This window comes from Oncorhynchus kisutch, linkage group LG6 (assembly GCF_002021735.2).
Source record: "Oncorhynchus kisutch isolate 150728-3 linkage group LG6, Okis_V2, whole genome shotgun sequence".
Lineage (NCBI taxonomy): Eukaryota > Metazoa > Chordata > Actinopteri > Salmoniformes > Salmonidae > Oncorhynchus > Oncorhynchus kisutch.
The window spans coordinates 29,519,148-29,538,086 of NC_034179.2; the positions used below are offsets into that span (position 1 = coordinate 29,519,148).

Consider the following 18,939-nt stretch of genomic DNA (forward strand, 5'->3'; position numbering starts at 1 on the left):
AGCAGAATATCAGTTTGTCCTCTAGCTAGTTAACTCATCCCACACTCAGCCTCTCCCTGACAACACTGCCTTGTTACTATGCTGTGTCAGTTGGTTGTGTCAGTCACACACATGAATTAAGTGCAGCGTCAGGTACGATGACAAATTTCTACAGTTCCTTGTTCCCATCCAGTGCTGCTGGAGAAAATTACGACTCATAGGGCCTCCCTGGTGCCCTGGTGCAAGGCAGCTTTGCTGTGCCGGGCGGCGCAATTGGCCCAGCGTCGTCCGGGTTAGGGAGAGTTTGGCCGGCAGGGATATCCTTGTCTCATCGCGCACTAGCGACTCCTGTGGCGAGCTGGTCACAGTGCACGCTGACCTGGCCTCTAGGTGTACGGTGTTTCCTCCGACACATTGGTGCGGCTGGTTTTCGGGTTGGATGTGCCAAGAAGCACTGCGGCTTGGTTGTGTTGTGTTTCGGGGGACTCATGGCTCTCGACCTTCGCCTCTCCCGAGTCCGTACGGGAGTTGCAGCGATGAGACAAGACCGTAACTACTACCAATTGGATACCACGAAATTGGGGAGGAAAAGGGGGGTAAAAATAATAATTTAAAAAATATATATATTTACAACTCATGATTTACTCACTAGGCTTTGTTTGCAAATCCTCCTTAACCTCTTTTAATGGGCCTGCTTTGTACTTTGTGAGATTCCTCTGTCATAAACCTAAGGACATAGCTACTCTCAGACTAACTTCTGCTGCTGCTCCAAGCTCACCCACACACTCCGCATCTCCCCCTCTACCCTCAGGCTCCTGATAACCAGAAGCTGGGTCTGTTGGAAGCGCTGCTGAGGATCGGAGACTGGCACCATGCCCAAAGCATTATGGACCAGATGCCCTCCTTCTACGCCACCTCTCACAAGGCCATTGCTCTGGCGCTGTGCCAGCTGCTGCATCTGACTGTGGAGCCACTGTACCGCAGGTGCCCGCCTGCTCCCCTGGATTCACTTTGTGCTCTTTGCATATTAGCTGAAGAAATGTACACATTTACCTAAATACAACACGACATACACAGCCAGCCAGCCAAAATACTACAAACTCTGATGCCAGCTTTTCATTTAATTGTAGGCACACACAGACACAACAACAGTCGCATACAGAACCACCTAGTGTTAACACTAGAGCAGTGGAGGCATTATGTTGCTGTTTGTAGTATGCCCTGTCTCACCTGTGTTTCCCTTTGCAGAGCCGGGGTCCCCAAAGGGGCCAAGGGATGTTTGTTGAGGCCCCTGAAGAACAAGCGGGCCCCCAGGCCTGCAGAGAGCTTTGAGGACCTGCGCAGGGATGTGTTCAGCATGCTCTGCTACCTGGGGCCCCACCTCTCCCATGACCCCATCCTCTTTGCCAAGATAGTACGCCTGGGCAAGGGCTTTATGAAAGAGGTACATGCCCTAAAGTCAATTGATGCTTTTTTGATCCCCAAAGGAAAATATATTGGCATTACCGTCCTACCCTGGCTTCATCTCACTAATTGTCCTCATGTTTTCTTTTGTTCCTCCAGTACCAAAGTGAGGGTAGAAATGACAACATCAAGGACAAAATGGTGAGTTGTCAAAGTAAATGGGACCAAGATGTGTCTTGAACAGTTTTGTTATATTAATCAGCAAGAGGAATTCACAGAGAATAAATTCAGGTGTACAAGTGTAGACTTTACCGTGAAATGTTTGCTTTCAAGCCCTTTCCAACGATGCAGAGTTAAAAAATATATTAAATAAATAAATAGTAACACAAGGAATAAAATACACAACGATGGAGCTATATGCAGTGAGTACCAGATCATTGTGTAGGATTACGAGGTATTTACGGTGTTAGGTTCTGCACAAACTCAAACGGACGACTGGAAAAGCTAAAAGTATATTTACCCACTGGGTCATACCCCTGCAAAGACTAGATATGATTACACAAGCACATATATTTATAACCTCCTCATAGGCGGGGTCAACTCCTTACACATCTAGACAGCCAATACATCTGTTGCTAGGCAGGAACTTATTTGTTTCCTCTCACTGGCGTAGTCATGACCCTGCCTGATGCTAGAACCTATGTGGAAGTTTGTTTGCGATATGATTGTTGTGGTGGGCCCCTCTGGCCCCCCCACCCAGAGGTTTCATCTCACTTCATCTGTTGACTTGACCTCGAGCCGAATTCCTCGCTCCTTAGTTCTGCAGCTGGCCTGCCTTATCAGAGATGAACTATTGCCCTTTGCCTAACTCTTTAGAAACATGGAACAGAATATGAACTTTCTGAACTTCCCATTATCTCACTCAGTAACTTCCCATACAGCAAGTCCCTATCTACCCTTCAATTGACCCCAACATGCACATTCCTTATATGTCAACAGTAAGACTAGTTATATATATGTGTGTGTGTACACACACAGTTGAAGTCAGAAGTTTACATACACCTTAGCCAAATGCATTTAAACTCAGTTTTTCACGATTCCTGACATTTAATCTGTGTTGTCTGTTCACACTGCTATGCTTTATCTTGGCCAGGTCGCAGTTGTAAATGAGAACTTGTTCTCAACTAGCCTACCTGGTTAAATGGTGAAATAAATAAAAAATATTTAAAAAATAATCCTAGTAAAAATTCCCTGTTTTAGGTCAGTTAGTTTAACAAGAAATTTGTGGAGTGGTTGAAAAATGAGTTTTAATGACTCCAACGTATGTAAACTTCTGACTTCAACTGTATATATATTTTTTAAAATACTGGGAGAAATTACCGTAAAAAAAACAAGCATTGTAGATGAGAAATTATGGGAATTAACGGTAGGCCGCAGGGGTTGTGTGCAATCCCTGCGGCCTCCAATGGATTAGTCCACTCAGATTGGCGTGAATCAGACACGTGTCTCGTGTGCCATACTTTAAAAAAATATATACATTTGCCACTGCTCGACTGAAGAAAATCTGTCGACCAACAGCCTATTAACCAAACAATCGACCAGTTAACTAAATGTGGTCAGCCCGAGAATGAAGGCAGGATAAAGTGACTAGGAATCGGGATTAGGGATGCAAATTTCAGCTAGGCTACTTTGAAGCAAGGTAAGACAATCTTCATTATTTGGAGTGAAGTAAAACATTCAGGTATTCAGAGATTATACTACCTAAATCTCACTTTGTGAAGTGGTGGGTGAAGCGTTGATGGCCTCCCTACCATTGACTATAGTTTATGCACTCGATTGTTGCATGCTTTAATTACGAGTTGAGATTGAGTAATAAAAATAGTAGCTCTTTTAATCGTGGCCATGAAAACAGTTAACACGAGATTGCATTTAGAATTGTAATTTAGAATTGTAATTGTAAATGTTCTCGCGCTATCTGACAGGTGATAGGCCACTTGCACCTCAAACTAGGTTCTGTATTTTATGTGCGTGTGATAAATAAAATGCACGACGAGTAACAAATACACACAAGACTATTTAATTCCACAAAATTATGCAAATGAATGTATAGATTGATAATCATGACCAGTCAAATGTATTTTCAGCAGCTAACCGATTTTAACGCTTAACCGTTAATATCCCTAATCAGGATGGATAGATGATGATGAGTAAAATAAAGAAGAGATTAGCAGCTGTGTGTGAGAGCGTGTGGATGTGTGTGGGTTTTGTGAGTGTGCATAGAGCAGTGCAAGAATGTCCAGGTAACCATTTAATAAAACATTTATCAGTCTTATGGCTTGAGGGTAGAAGCTGTCTCGGAGCCTGTTGATCCAACCGTTTGCCTTGGGTGGCTGGAGTCTTGGGCAATTCTTTGGGGCATCTTCTGACGCCACCTGATATAGAGGTCCTGGATGGCACTGAGCTCGGCCCCCTTGATATACTGAGCTGTCTGCACAACTCTCTGTAGAGCTTTGCGGTCGAGTGCGGTGCATTTTCCATACCAAGCTATGACGCAGCCAGTCAAGATTCTTTGGTGCAGCTGTAGAACTTTTTGAGGAGCCGAGGGCTTTTTTTTTTGCCTCCCGAGGGGGAGAGGCGATCTTTGTCCATATAATTTTGTAAGTATCCACTCACTGGTCTGTACTCTGGTGGTTGATGTGCTCCTGTTTCCTCCTAGGACACATTGCTGAGTTGTTTCCTGAGCATTGCAGACCAGGTGCTGCTGCCCTCGCTCTCTCTCATGGAGTGTAACGCCTGCATGTCAGAGGAGCTCTGGGGCCTCTTCAAACTCTTCCCCTACCAGCACAGGTGAGACACACACACGATCATAGTGGTGTCCTTTTAGACTCGAACTGACATGTTTGGCCATCCATTTTGAATCCATCCAATGGAGAGAGCAACGCCCACACAGAGACTGGAGTATGTGGGTTTATGCAACTTGTTCTATTCTCCAACCCTGTTGTGTTCTGTTGGTATTTCAAGGTCCTAATTCCAGGCTGGTCCTGGTGTATGTATTATTAAATATGTCACTGTTAACCCACTCACCTGTGTTCTACCTGTGGTCGTCAGGTACCGGCTATACGGGCAGTGGAAGAATGAGACCTACACAAGCCACCCACTTCTGGTCAAGGTCAAAGCTCAGACTGTGGACAGAGCCAAATACATCATGAAGTAAGTCAAGTTGCTACACAGGCCTGGAATTTCTTGATTTTAGGGGCAAGGCCTTTTGCCTGTCAAGAGGTGCTCAATCTGCCAGGGCACCAAGGCCATCAACCAAAATAGTAAATTTAAATTGATTTGAAAACCAAAAAACAGTAGCTCTTCTGTTAAGAAAACAACACGATTAGCCTACATGTCAAAGTGTAGGTTATAGACTATGCATATTTGCTACAGGCTCTAGTGTCCACACCGATGCTGACATGAGGTTGGCACCAGAAAATGTAAACTTTCTTTAATGAGACTTTTAATTATACACTGCATTTGGAAAGTATCAAGACCCCATTTTTTCCCGCACGTTTTGTTAAGTTAGTCTTATTCTAAAATTGATTAAACCTACACACAATTCCCCACAATGACAAAGCAAAAAAATCAAATGACCAATGACGAAGCAAAAAAATAAAATAAAAAGATTTTTGCTAATTTATCTAAAAAACTTATCACATTTTAAGTCTTATGTAGCAAAATGTGAAATTGTGTTTTTTTTTCGTTGGGTAAAAGTAGACTGAGCTACAAAATGGTATATCATACTCTGCATTTCAAATCCAAATCAAATGTATTTATATAGCCCTTCGTACATCAGCTGATATCTCAAAGTACAGAAACCCAGCCTAAAACCCCAAACAGCAAGCAATGTAGGTGTAGAAGCACGGTGGCTAGGAAAAACTCCCTAGAAAGGCCAAAACCTAGAGAGGAACCAGGCTATGTGGGGTGGCCAGTCCTCTTCTGGCTGTGCCGGGTGTCGTTTATAACAGAACATGGCCAAGATGTTCATAAATGACCAGCATGGTCAAATAATAATAATAATCACAGGCAGAACAGTTGAAACTGGAGCAGCAGCACGGCCAGGTGGACTGGGGACAGCAAGGAGTCATCATGCCAGGTAGTCCTGAGGCAAGGTCCTATGGCTCAGGTCCTCCGAGAAAGAGAGAATTAGAGAGAGCATACTTAAATTAGGACAGGAGAAGTACTCCAGATATAACAAACTGACCCTAGCCCCCTGACACACAAACTACTGCAGCATAAATACTGGAGGCTGAGACAGGAGGGGTCAGGAGACACTGTGGCCCCATCCGATGATACCTCGGACAGGGCTAAACAGGAAGGATATAACCCCACGCACTTTGCCAAAGCACAGCCCCCACACCACTAGAGGGATATATTCAACCACCAACTTACCATCCTGAGACAAGGCCGAGTATAGCCCACAAAGATCTCCACGGCACAACCCAAGGGGGGGCGCCAACCCAGACAGGAAGATCACATCAGTGACTCAACCCACTCAAGTGACGCACCCCTCTTAGGGACGGCATGAAAGAGCCCCAGTAAGCCAGTGACTCAGCCCCTGTAATAGGGTTAGAGGCAGAGAATCCCAGTGGAAAGAGGGGAACCGGCCAGGCAGAGACCGCGAGGGCTGTTCGTTGCTCCAGAGCCTTTCCGTTCACCTTCCCACTCCTGGGCCAGACTACACTCAATCATATGACCCACTGAAGAGATGAGTCTTCAGTAAAGACTTAAAGGTTGAGACCGAGTTTGCGTCTCTCACATGGGTAGGCAGACCATTCCATAAAAATGGAGCTCTATAGGAGAAAGCCCTGCCGCCAGCTGTTTGCTTAGAAATTCTAGGGACAATTAGGAGGCCTGCATCTTGTGACCGTAGCGTACATGTAGGTATGTACGGCAGGACCAAATCAGAGAGATCGGTAGGAGCATGCCCATGTAATGCTTTGTAGGTTAGCAGTAAAACCTTGAAATCAGCCCTTGCCTTGACAGGAAGCCAGTGTAGAGAGGCTAGCACGGGAGTAATATGATCAAATTTTTTGGTTCTAGTCAGGATTCTATCAGCCGTATTTAGCACTAACTGAAGTTTATTTAGTGCTTTATCCGGGTAGCCGGAAAGTAGAGCATTGCAGTAGTCTAACCCAGAAGTGACAAAAGCATGCCTACATTTTTCTGCATCATTTTCGGACAGAAAGTTTCTGATTTTTGCAATGTTACGTAAATGGAAAAAAACTGTCCTTGATATGTTCTTCAAAAGAGAGATCAGGGTCCAGAGTAACACCGAGGTCCTTCAGTTTTATTTGAGACGACTGTACAACCATTAAGATGAATTGTCAGATTCAACAGAAGATCTCTTTGTTTCTTGGGACCTAGAAAAAACATCTCTGTTTTGTAAGAGTTTAAAAGTAGAACGTTTGTAGCCATCCACTTCCTTATGTCTGAAACACATGCTTCTAGCGAGGGCAATTTTGGGGCTTCACCATGTTACATTGAAATGTACAGCTGTACGTTTCATTGAAATGTACAGCTGTGTGTCATCCGCATAGCAGTGAAAGTTAACATTATGTTTTCGAATGACATCCCCAAGAGGTAAAATATATAGTGAAAACAATAGTGGTCCTAAAACGGAACCTTGAGGAACACCGAAATGTACAGTTGATTTGTCAGAGGACAAACCATTCACAGAGACAAACTGATATCTTTCCGACAGATAAGATCTAAACCAGGCCAGAACTTGTCCGTGTAGACCAATTTGGGTTTCCAATCTCTCCAAAAGAATGTGGTGATCGATGGTATCAAAAGCAGCACTAAGGTCTAGGAGCACGAGGACAGATGCAGAGCCTTGGTCTGATGCCATTAAAAGGTAATTTACCACCTTCACAAGTGCAGTCTCAGTGCTATGATGGGGTCTAAAACCAGACTGAAGCATTTCGTATACAGTGTTTGTCTTCAGGAAGGCAGTGAGTTGCTGCGCAACAGCCTTTTCTAAAATTTGAGAGGAATGGAAGATTCTATATAGGCCAATCGTTTTTTTAATCATTTCTGGACAAGGTTTGGCTTTTTCAAGAGAGGCTTTATTACTGCCACTTTTAGTAAGTTTGGTACACATCCGATGGATAGAGAGCTGTTTATTATGTTCAACATAGGAGGGCCAAGTACAGGAAGCAGCTCTTTCAGTAGTTTAGTTGGGATAGGGTCCAGTATGCAGCTTGAAGGTTTAGAGGCCATGATTATTTTCATCATTGTGTCAAGAGATATAGTACTAAAACACTTGAGTGTCTCTCTTGATCCTAGGTCCTGGCAGAGTTGTGCAGACTCAGGACAACTGAGCTTTGAAGGAATACGCCGATTTAAAGAGGAGTCTGTAATTTGCTTTCTAATAATCATGATCTTTTCCTCAAAGAAGTTCATTAATTTATTTCTGCTGAAGTGAAAGCCATCCTCTCTTGGGGAATGCTGCTTTTTAGTTAGCTTTGCGACAGTATCAAAAATAAATTGTTCTTTTCCTCAATTAAGTTGGAAAAATAGGATGATCGAGCAGCAGTAAGGGCTCTTCGATACTGCACGGTACTGTCTTTCCAAGCTAGTCGGAAGACTTCCAGTTTGGTGTGGCGCCATTTCCGTTCCAATTTTGTGGAAGCTTTCCTCAGAGCTCGGGTATTTTCTGTATACCAGGGAGCTAGTTTCTTATGAGAAATGTTTTTAGGGGTGCAACTGCATCTAGGGTATTGCGCAAGGTTAAATTGAGTTCCTCAGTTAGGTGGTTAACTGATTTTTGTCCTCTGGCGTCCTTGGGTAGACGGAGGGAGTCTGGAAGGACATCAAGGAATCTTTGTGTTGTCTGTGAATTTATAGCACGACTTTTGATGTTCCTTGGTTGGGGTCTGAGCAGATTATTTGTTGCAATTGCAAATGTAATAAAATGGTATTCCGATAGTCCAGGATTATGAGGAAAAACATTAAGATCCACAACATTTATTCCATGGGACAAAACTAGGTCCAGAGTATGACAGTGAGTAGGTCCAGAGACATGTTGGACAAAACCCACTGAGTCGATGATGGCTCCGAAAGCCTTTTGGAGTGGGTCTGTGGACTTTTCCATGTGAATATTAGTCACCAAAGATTAGAATATTATCTGCTATGACTACAAGGTCCGATAGGAATTCAGGGAACTCAATGAGGAACGCTGTATATGGCCCAGGAGGCCTGTAAACAGTAGCTATAAAAAGTGATTGAGTAGGCTGCATAGATTTCATGACTAGAAGCTCAAAAGACGAAAACGTCATTGTTTTTTGTAAATTGAAATTTGCTATCGTAACTGTTAGCAACACCTTTACGGGATGCACGGGGGATATGGTCACTAGTGTAGCCAGGAGGTGAGGCCTCATTTAACACAGTAAATTCATCAGGCTTAAGCCATGTTTCAGTCAGGCCAATCACATCAAGATTATGATCAGTGATTAGTTCATTGACTATAATTGCCTTTGAAGTAAGGGATCTAACATTAAGGAGCCCTATTTTGAGATGTGAGGTATCACGATCTCTTTCAATAATGACAGGAATGGAGGAGGTCTTTATCCTAGTGAGATTGCTAAGGCGGTCGAGGCACAGACACGGTCTCAATGGGGATAGCTGAGCTGACTACACTGACTGTGCTAGTGGCAGACTCCACAATGCTGGCAGGCTGGCTAACAGCCTGCTGCCTGGCCTGCACCCTATTTCATTGTGGAGCTAGAGGAGTTAGAGCCCTGTCTATGTTGGTAGATAAGATGAGAGAACCCTTACAGCTAGGATAGTCCGTCATTCCTCAGCAGGTCAGGCTTGGTCCTGTTTGTGGGTGAGTCCCAGAAAGAGGGCCAATTATCTACAAATTCTATTTTTTGGGAGGGGTAGAAAACAGTTTTCAACCAGCGATTGAGTTGTGAGTCTCTGCTGTAGAGCTCATCACGCCCTCTAACTGGGAGGGGGCCAGAGACAATCACTCGATGCCGACACATCTTTCTAGCTGATTTACACGCTGAAGCTATGTTGTGCTTGGTGATCTCTGACTGTTTCATCCTAACATCGTTGGTGCCGACGTGGATAACAATATCTCTATACTCTCGCCAGTTTTAGCTTTAGCCAGCACCATCTTCAGATTAGCCTTAACGTCGGTAGCCCTGCCCCCTGGTAAACAGTGTATGATTGCTGGATGATTTGTTTTAAGTCTAATACTGCGGGTAATGGAGTCGGCAATGTCTAGAGTTTTCAATTAGTCAGAGCTCATGGTGGGAAGCTTCGGTGTCTCAGACCCCGTAACGGGAGGAGTAGAGACAAGAGAAGGCTCGGCCTCTGACTCCGACTCGTTGCTTAATGGGGAAAACCGGTTTAAAGTTTCTGTCGGCTGAATGAGCGACACAGGTTGAGCATTTCTACAGCATTTCCCTCCAGAAACCTTGAGAGTTGTCCGGCTGCGGGGACCGTGCGAGGGGATTTATACTATCTGTACTTACTGGTGGCACAGACACTGTTTCCTCCTTTCCTACACTGAAATGGCCCTTGCCTAACGATTGCGTCTGAAGCTGGGCTTGCAGCACAGCTATCCTCGCCGTAAGGCGATCGTTCTCCTGTATATTATGAGTACAGCATTTGCAATTAGAAGGCATCATGTTAATGTTACTATTTAGCTTCGGCTGTTGGAGGTCCTGACGAACCATGTCCAGATAAAGTGTCCGGAGTGAAAAAGTTGAATGAAAAAAAAGTTGAATGAAAAAACAAAAATGTAAACGGTAATTAATAAGTAAAAACCGTGAAGTTGTCAGGTAGCAAAGCAAGGTTGGCAACAAAATGCACAGCAACACGTAAACAAGTCTGCAAAGTTGTGAAACACCAGTGTTGCTCTGCTGGACTTCAGGTCTTCAGTGGATGGAGGGAACAGGGTCACAGCAGGTGTAGCAGGAAGGAGACCGAACGCGTCTCCTTCCTGAGCGGTATGACGGCTGCATGGTCCCATGGTGTTTATACTTGCGTACTATTGTTTGTACAGATGAACGTGGTACCTTCAGGCGTTTGGAAATTGCTCCCAAGGATGAACCAGACTTGTGGAGGTCTACAATTTTTGTATAAGGCCTTAGCTGGCTTTTAATGACAATTACATGAAGTTGATGCAAAGAGTCTCTATTTGACCCTTCTTTTTCAAGACCTCTGCCATCCACCCTGGCATGCTGTCAATTATCTTCTGGGCCACATCCTGACTGATGGAAGCCCATGCTTACATAATCAATATTTGGGAATTTGTGTTTTTTGTCCACCCGCCTCTTGAGGAATGACCACAAGTTCTCAATGGGATTAAGGTCTGGAGAGGTTCCTGGCCATGGACCCAAATATTGATGTTTTGTTCCCCGAGACATTTAGTTATCACTTTTGCCTTATGGCAAGGTGCTCCATCATGCTGGAAAAGGCATTGTTCGTCACCAAACTGTTCCTGGATGGTTGGGAGAAGTTGCTCTCGAAGGATGTGTTGGTACCATTATTTATTCATGGCTGCTTTCTTAGGCAAAATTGTAAGTGAGCCCACTACCTTGGCTGAGAAGCAACCCACACATGAATGGTCTCAGGATGCTTTACTGTTGGCATGACACAGGACTGATGGTAGTGCTCACCTTCTCCGGACAAGCTTTTTTCCGGATGCCCCAAAAAATCTGAAAGGGGATTTACCAGAGAAAATGACTTTTCCCCAGTCCTCAGCAGTCCAATACCTGTACCTTTTGCAGAATATCAGTCTGTCCCTGATGTTTTTCCTGGAGAGAAGTGGGTTCTTTGCTGCCCTTCTTGACACCAGGCCATCCTCAAAGTCTTCGCCTCACTGTGCGTGCAGATGCACTCACACCTGCCTGCTGCCATTCCTGAGCAAGCTCTGTACTGGTGGTGCCCCAATCCCGCAGCTGAATCAACTTTAGGAGACGGTCCTGACGTTTGCTGGACTGTCTTGGTTGCCCTAAAGCCGCCTCCACAGCAATTGAACCGCTCTCCTTGAAGTTCTTGATAATCCGATAAATGGTTGATTTAGGTGCAATCTTACTGGCAGCAATATCCTTGCCTGTGAATCCCCTTTTGTGCAACGCAATGATAACGGCACGTGTTCCTTTGCAGGTTGACAGAGGAAGAACAGTAATTCCGATCACCACCCTCCTTTTGAAGCTTCAGCCTTGTCCTCATCAACACTCAAACCTGTGTTAACATGAGAATCACTGACATGTCAGCGGGTTCTTTTGTGGCAAGGCTGAAATGCAGTGGAAATGTTTTTGGGGGATTCAGTTCATTTGCATGGCAAAGAGGGACTTTGCAATTAATTGCAATTCATCTGATCACTCTTCATAACATTCTGCAGTGTATGCAAATTGCCATCATACAAACTGAGCAGACTTTGACAATTTTATATGTCATTCTCAACTTTTGGCCACGAGTGTGTGTCTATAGATATAGATATATAGATATATAGATCTCTTTAAAAAAAAGTGGTGTGTGATCAGAAAAACAGTCAGTATCTGGTGTGACCACCATTTACCTCATGCATCGCGACACATCTCCTTTGTGTGGAGTTGACTAGGCTGTTGATTGTGGCCTGTGGAATGTTGTTCCACTCTTCAATGGCTGTACAAATTCCTGGATATTGGCGGGAACTGGAACACGCTCCAGAGCATCCTAAACATGCTCAATGGGGTGACATGTCTGAGTTTGCAGGCCATGGAATAACTAGGACATTTTCAGCTTCCAGGAATTGAGTACAGATCCTTGTGACATGGGGCTATGCATTATCATGCTGAAACACGAGGTGCTGGCGGGGGACCAATGGCACAACAATGTGCTATTGAAACTCATCATGGTATCTCTTTGCAATCAATAAGTTGCAATTGTGTTCTTCGCTTATGCCTGCCCATACCATAACCCCACCACCACCATGGGGCACTCTGTTCACAATGTTGACATCCGCAAACCGCTCTCCCACACAACGCCGTACACTGAAGTCGGTTACGACGCGAACTACAGTCAGGTCAAGACCCTGGTGAACTTGAGACATCTGTGGTGTTGTGTTGTGACAAAACTGCACATTTTAGTGGCCTTTTATTGTCCACAGCACAAGGAGCACCTGTATAATGATAATGCTGTTTAATCAGTTTCTTGATATGCCACACCTGTCAGGTGGATGGATTATCTTGGCAAAGGGAAAATGCTTACAAACAGGGATGTAAACAAATTTGTGCACAATTATTGGTAAATAAGCTTTTTGTGTGAAACTTTCTGCGATCTTTTATTTCACCTCATGAAACATGGGACCAACACTTTACATGTTGCGTTTTTATATTTTTGTTGAGTGTAATTTACCGTAAATATTGCAGCCCATTTGTGTAGGCTATTAGCCAGACAACAATAAATGGTTAAACAATAAATACTGGCTGAATTTATCGTCAAGCCGACTACTTCTATCCTCATTGTTAGGCTATTTGATGTGTAATTTTTATAAAAATGTAAAAAATTGTATATTGCTATAGATTCTACACTGCTATCGTGACTTGACTTAAATAAGTCTTCAGATGAATATTAATCTAATTAACAATTTTTAACTGTTACCCGATTTTAAATGAATCTAACAAGTAACTCATTAGGATCTGGGAGCGGTTCTTTTAAAGAGTTACCATCTCCCGAATTATACTCTAAAATGTCTACCTATCACATCTATAAAGAGTCAACTTATTAATCATAATATCATATCATTCAGTACTACACAAATTAGGTAAATTATTTATTTAATAGCCAATTAAATTGGAACACGGGATAAACACACACTGCACCGGTAATACGCTGAAAACGGGTCCCTTGCGAATGACAGCAACATGGATGCTTGTTAAAGGAGAGATGGGGACAGACACTTAGCATTGCCACATTCAGAAACTACATTCACCTACAATAACCATATATGTTGAACATGAACCACCGCCCGCTTTGAGCAAGAAATCATGATTGTATTTACGTGAAATGCCTGGGTTCGCCAAGAACTCTGTGAACGGGGCAGCCTTGGAAAGGGTGTTGGGCCTTTTCGCGGCACGCTTGTAAGGTGCCGATTGTCTGAAATGGTTCCAACAACTCTTCTACTGTTATCCTTCTTCTTAGTTGTCTGGTATCCATCCGGTGACTTGTCATGTAGTCCTGAACAGAACTACAGAGTTGGTTGTCCTTCCATTTGCTCTTGAAGATACTTCTTTGAAGGTAGGCTAGCCAGTCTTATCAGTGGTTCCCCAGTGGGGTGATGAGAATAGCGTAATATGATGGTTTGAGCAGAGTAACAGGACGGTCCTACTTAAATTCACTTTCGAAGGTACTTTTACTTAGAACAGCTAATCAGCCATACCAGTGATTTTATCAAACCGTTTTAAACGTGGAGCTGCAGCTTCATGCCTTTTTGTGGTTAAATGTTTTCTTTCCCCCTAACCCATTATTTATACCTTTTATTCCAAAGGGGCTGTTCCGGCAGGCTGGCACACACCCTGGCTTCACTCCGGGGCGGTGATGAAAAACAATTATCTTCTAAAAGCACATCCTTCTCTTAAGAAAAACACTCAGTTTTCATATTACATGCACAACCCATAGTGTGGAAACTTCAGCTACAGTGGGGCAAAAAAGTATTTAGTCAGCCACCAATTGTGCAAGTTCTCCCACTTAAAAAGATGAGAGGCCTGTAATTTCCATCATAGGTTCACTTCAACTATGACAGACAAAATGAGAGAAGAAAATCCAGAAAATCACATTGTAGGATTTATTTATGAATTTATTTGCAAATTATGGTGGAAAATAAGTATTTGGTCACCTACAAACAAGCAAGATTTCTGGCTCTCACAGACCTGTAACTTCTTCTTTAAGAGTCTCTCTGTCCTCCACTCGTTACCTGTATTAATGGCACTTGTTTGAACTTGTTATCAGTATAAAAGACACCTGTCCATAACCTCAAACAGTCACACTCCAAACTACACTATAGCCAAGACCAAAGAGCTGTCAAATGACACAAGAAACAAAATTGTAGACCTGCACCAGGCTGGGAAGACTGAATCTGCAATAGGTAAGCAGCTTGGTTTGAAGAAATCAACTGTGGGAGCAATTATTAGGAAATGGAAGACATACAAGACCACTGATAATCTCCTCGATCTGGGGCTCAACGCAAGATCTCACCCCGTGGGGTCAAAATGATCACAAGAACGGTGAGCAAAAATCCCAGAACCACACGGGGGGACCTAGTGAATGACCTGCAGAGAGCTGGGACCAAAGTAACAAAGCCTACCATCAGTAACCCACTACGCCGCCAGGGACTCAAATCCTGCAGTGCCAGACGTGTCCCCCTGCTTAAGCCAGTACATGTCCAGGCCCGTCTGAAGTTTGCTAGAGAGCATTTGGATGATCCAGAAGAAGATTGGGAGAATGTCATATGGTCTGATGAAACCAAAATAGAACTTTTTGGTAAAAACTCAACTCGTCATGTTTGGAGGACAAAGAATGCTGAGTTGCATCCAAAGAACACCATACCTACTGTGAAGCATGGGGGTGGAAACATCATGCTTTGGGGCTGTTTTTCTGCAAAGGGACCAGGACGACTGATCCGTGTAAAGGAAAGAATGAATGGGTTCAAGTATTGTGAGATTTTGAGTTTAAACCTCCCATCAGCAAGGGCATTGGAGATGAAACGCAGCTGGGTCTTTCAGCATGATAATGATCCCAAACACACTACCCAGGCAACGAAGGAGTGGCTTTGTAAGAAGCATTTCAAGGTCCTGGAGTGGCCTAGACAGTCTCCAGATCTCAACCCCATAGAAAATCTTTGGAGGGAGTTGAAAGTCCGCATTGCCCAGCAACAGCCCCAAAACATCACTGCTCTAGAGGAGATCTGCATGGAGGAATGGGCCAAAATACCAGCAACAGTGTGTGAAAACCTTGTGAAGACTTACAGAAAACGTTTGACCTCTGTCATTGCCAACAAAGGGTATATAACAAAGTATTGATACACTTTTGTTACTGACCAAATACTTATTTTCCACCATAATTTGCTAATAAATTCATAAAAAATCCTACAATGTGATTTTCTGGATTTTTTTCCCCCTCATTTTGTCTCTCATAGTTGAAGTGTACCCATGATGAAAATTACAGGCCTCATCTTTTTAAGTGGGAGAACTTGCACAATTGGTGGCTGACAAAATATTTTTTGGGCTCACTATGTAGTGTGCATGTACTTTCCAAGTTGCAGTATTTTCTTTTACAAAATGTTTAATGACATTAGTGTTCTATAGATCGCCTCCACCATACCGCACGTTCTACGCTCAAAATATTGTTCTGTATTCGCTTTTGAAGGTGTTAGTTTCAGCGGGAAAAGATCTGAGACAAAGTACCTACTTTTAGTGAATTTGGTGAGTGCAAGCCTGGATCTTCTCCCTTGATTTACCACAGGACGTGTGTCAATCCCCAACAGTTATTTCCTCCCCCCTCTAGGTGAAAGGGGGTCTGATTGAAGATATTCGTTGCAAATTGATCTGACCTATTTGGATTCTCGCAGTCAGTCATGACACTGCATAATGAAACAATCCCATGTAAGCTAGTGTTTTGAGGGTGGACTGACTTATTTAGTACACTGGTTTTACTCAAAACAACTTTCTATCAAAGCTGGGAGAGAGCGCATGCATGGCTCATGTCATGCAGGTTCAGATAGCCTATAACGGACAGTTTTATATTCCAAAAATCTGTAGCTGATTAATATGTAAAATACATTTTTGATGCAACAGCAATCTGCAATGTTTAAATTTCGAACTATTTTTTATGCACCCCCAAAGCCAGTCAGTGGTTTACATACATTTCTCTAGGAGATAAACTCAAGGTTACTGTGTCCATTGAATTCTTTATGGATATCAGTGGTTGGTATGGAAACATGTATTTAAAAATAAAAAAATAAGGAAGTGGGTGCTGAGAAGCGCTAACATGCAGCCCTGGTTACCATAGTAATTATTTTGGTTGGCACAGATCTAGGACTGTTCTGCAACTTTCATGGCTTTATTTGAAGTGCTAACATCTACTAATGGCTTGCGTACCCAATGGGCCAGGAATATTTCATTTATCCAGCTCTCAACAAAATGCTCACTCGCACTGCCATAAAGACACACACACACAGACAATAGCAGACGTGGGCTGGTGTGGGTGCCTACTTTGGAAAAGGCCTCAGGCTTGTTTTATTTCTGAACCACTGGGCTTTGTGGGGTCAGTGCTTAAGTACAGCCTCACTACTGCACATGATACACAAGGACTGCATGTTTTCTATATTCACCAAATGTCTTACTTCTATAATAGTTGGTGCAAAAAAATATATATTTTAGCACAGTGAAAATGTTGCACACAATTATCTCCTAAGAGGAACTGTCTTCATTCTATGTAGAATGATCAGCACTGGCTGTATAAAGTTTACAGTGTATTTTAATGGGGCTTGATGGCCCCATTATGTTAATAATGGGACCATCCAGGATTTGAAACAGTCACCACAAGGGTCACCCAGTCACGTGTTTTGATAAACAGCTGAGAGATGCCAATTCCGGTTTGCCCCTTTAAAGAGCAACTCAACAAAACAACAAAAGTATTTTGTTGAGAATGACCTATGTGGCATTGATATTAGTCACAAAAAAATTCCAGTGGTAACATTGTCTAAAGTGTAAGTAGGATACTTTTGGTCCTAAATTCAGTATATTCCAAAAAAGTTTTGAGATTTGTGTAACTGAGGTCTTCACAATTTACATACGGGATGAATTTAGATTACATTCATGCCCACTTGCCAATTGTAATGCCTCAGGGTGTAACAGTTCACCAAACCCACGGTTCGGTACATATTGCGGTTTTGCGGTCACAGTTCAGGTACAGCGAGAAAATGAAATGCCAGTTATTTTTTGTTTAAGAAAATACAATGTGTTGGTATTCCTGGTTCTCTATCATGAGTCGTATAATGACTGATAGGATCACAATCAGAAATAATTTAACTTTGTATTTTCTTAAATGAAAACACATGATTGCTCAATACTAAAATAAAGTGCAATGTCAGTGTAAAATATGTAAACATGGCTCAGACATTGTTAAGGTCTATGCTACGTATTCTTACAAAGAGAAACATTTTAAGTAGCCCTTCAGTAGAGGTTCATCCATCTGTAGTAAGCACAACTCATGGTGCACTGGCCAATTCATTGTGAGAGGGCAAAGTTCGTAACGTGGCTCGAGCACTTTCACGTGGTGCTTATAAATTCCCCATTCTGAACCACTGAGAATGGGCGCATATCCACAGCTATAAACATACCTATCGCTCTTGTAATTTCTTTGGCTCAGTCAGAATCAGCTGCGAAGGGGTGCTTGAATAAAGAGGGGGGGGGACAACGTTTTTAAAATTATTATTATTTTTTGCGTTTCAGTCTTGATCTGGTGGTAGGAATACTGGGGTGAAGTCGGCGTAAATGTGTCAACATGTTTGAGGGTTTGGCAGCTGCATACTGTAGGCTATTCTCTTGAGCAGTGGTGACGTACTCTCTCTGTCCATCGCTGTTGTAATCTACTGGGAAGCCAAAATGTTCCCAAACTGGAGATTTTAAACAATAATGGTGAATCCTCCTGGTTTATACCGACCCAGTCACTGGCCATCATACGGAACTAGTTCCCGGCTGCTTGTTTTCATAAGACATTAAACTTATACATCTGGTGGGTCTAATTCTGAATGCTAATTGGTTAAAAAATCTATGGCGTTAAAATGCCTGTTTACTCTGTTCCATCTGATTGCGCAATCCACTGTCTCATCAGCCCAGCCAGGCAATTTATAAACTTGATCTCCACTATAAAAAGCATCGACATTATCTCACAATTTCTTATCAGATAAGATTGTTTTCTCAAGTGGAGATTTTAATAAACCTTACGGTCTGTCTCGCCGACCATTTGCAACGTTGTTTCAATATTTAAATTCAAGCTCCAGCTGTCCCATAGTGATGGACAGGCGGGCAGCTTTTCTCAACCAGTCAATCATGAATCGGCTGGCATTTTTATGGCTATACACAAATGTCCTTTAGAAAAAGGTTAGTTAGCTAGCTAGTTTGCATTCTTTCCAGCTTCAGTTTGAAGTGATTGTGTTAGCTGTGTTGGCGAGCTCCTCTGAGGAGGAGTAAGCACATTTTCTTTGCCAGGTGAAATCATGCCTCATTTAACTCATTGTTATGGATGCATCCAAATGATTGTCACTAGAAAACAGCCTAACAAATGCAGCTAATGTTGTTTTTCTGGCTGCACTGTTTGACATGACTGTAAGATAGCCGTAGTTGGCTGGTTAGCAAGCAAGGGAAAATAACATTGCCTGCCAGTATGGCAATGGAACATTTAGAGCATCCCAAAAAAAAACACTGAACGACTTGGTCGCGTCTCTGGCAACCGAACCGTTAGAATGGCTTGGGTAGCAACCTTAGATTTGTGTCCGGACAATATCTTGTG

The 18,939-nt window shown here is 43.0% G+C and overlaps 1 protein-coding gene across 5 annotated transcripts in view; it reads left to right on the top strand.

Annotated features, from left to right (window-relative positions):
- LOC109892652 (THO complex subunit 2-like) overlaps positions 1–18,939 on the top strand; it is a 69,074-nt gene that overhangs the window by 15,360 nt on the left and 34,775 nt on the right. For all 5 annotated transcript variants that reach the window (XR_004210263.1, XM_020485346.2, XM_020485345.2 and 2 more), the window contains 5 exons: positions 791–963; positions 1,228–1,423; positions 1,543–1,584; positions 4,100–4,230; positions 4,492–4,593. Coding sequence is in view for 4 of the 5 variants with exons in the window: in XM_020485346.2 (XP_020340935.1) it covers positions 791–963; positions 1,228–1,423; positions 1,543–1,584; positions 4,100–4,230; positions 4,492–4,593 (644 nt within the window). In the remaining variant the exon portion in view is untranslated. The remainder of the gene's footprint in view (positions 1–790; positions 964–1,227; positions 1,424–1,542; positions 1,585–4,099; positions 4,231–4,491; positions 4,594–18,939) is intronic.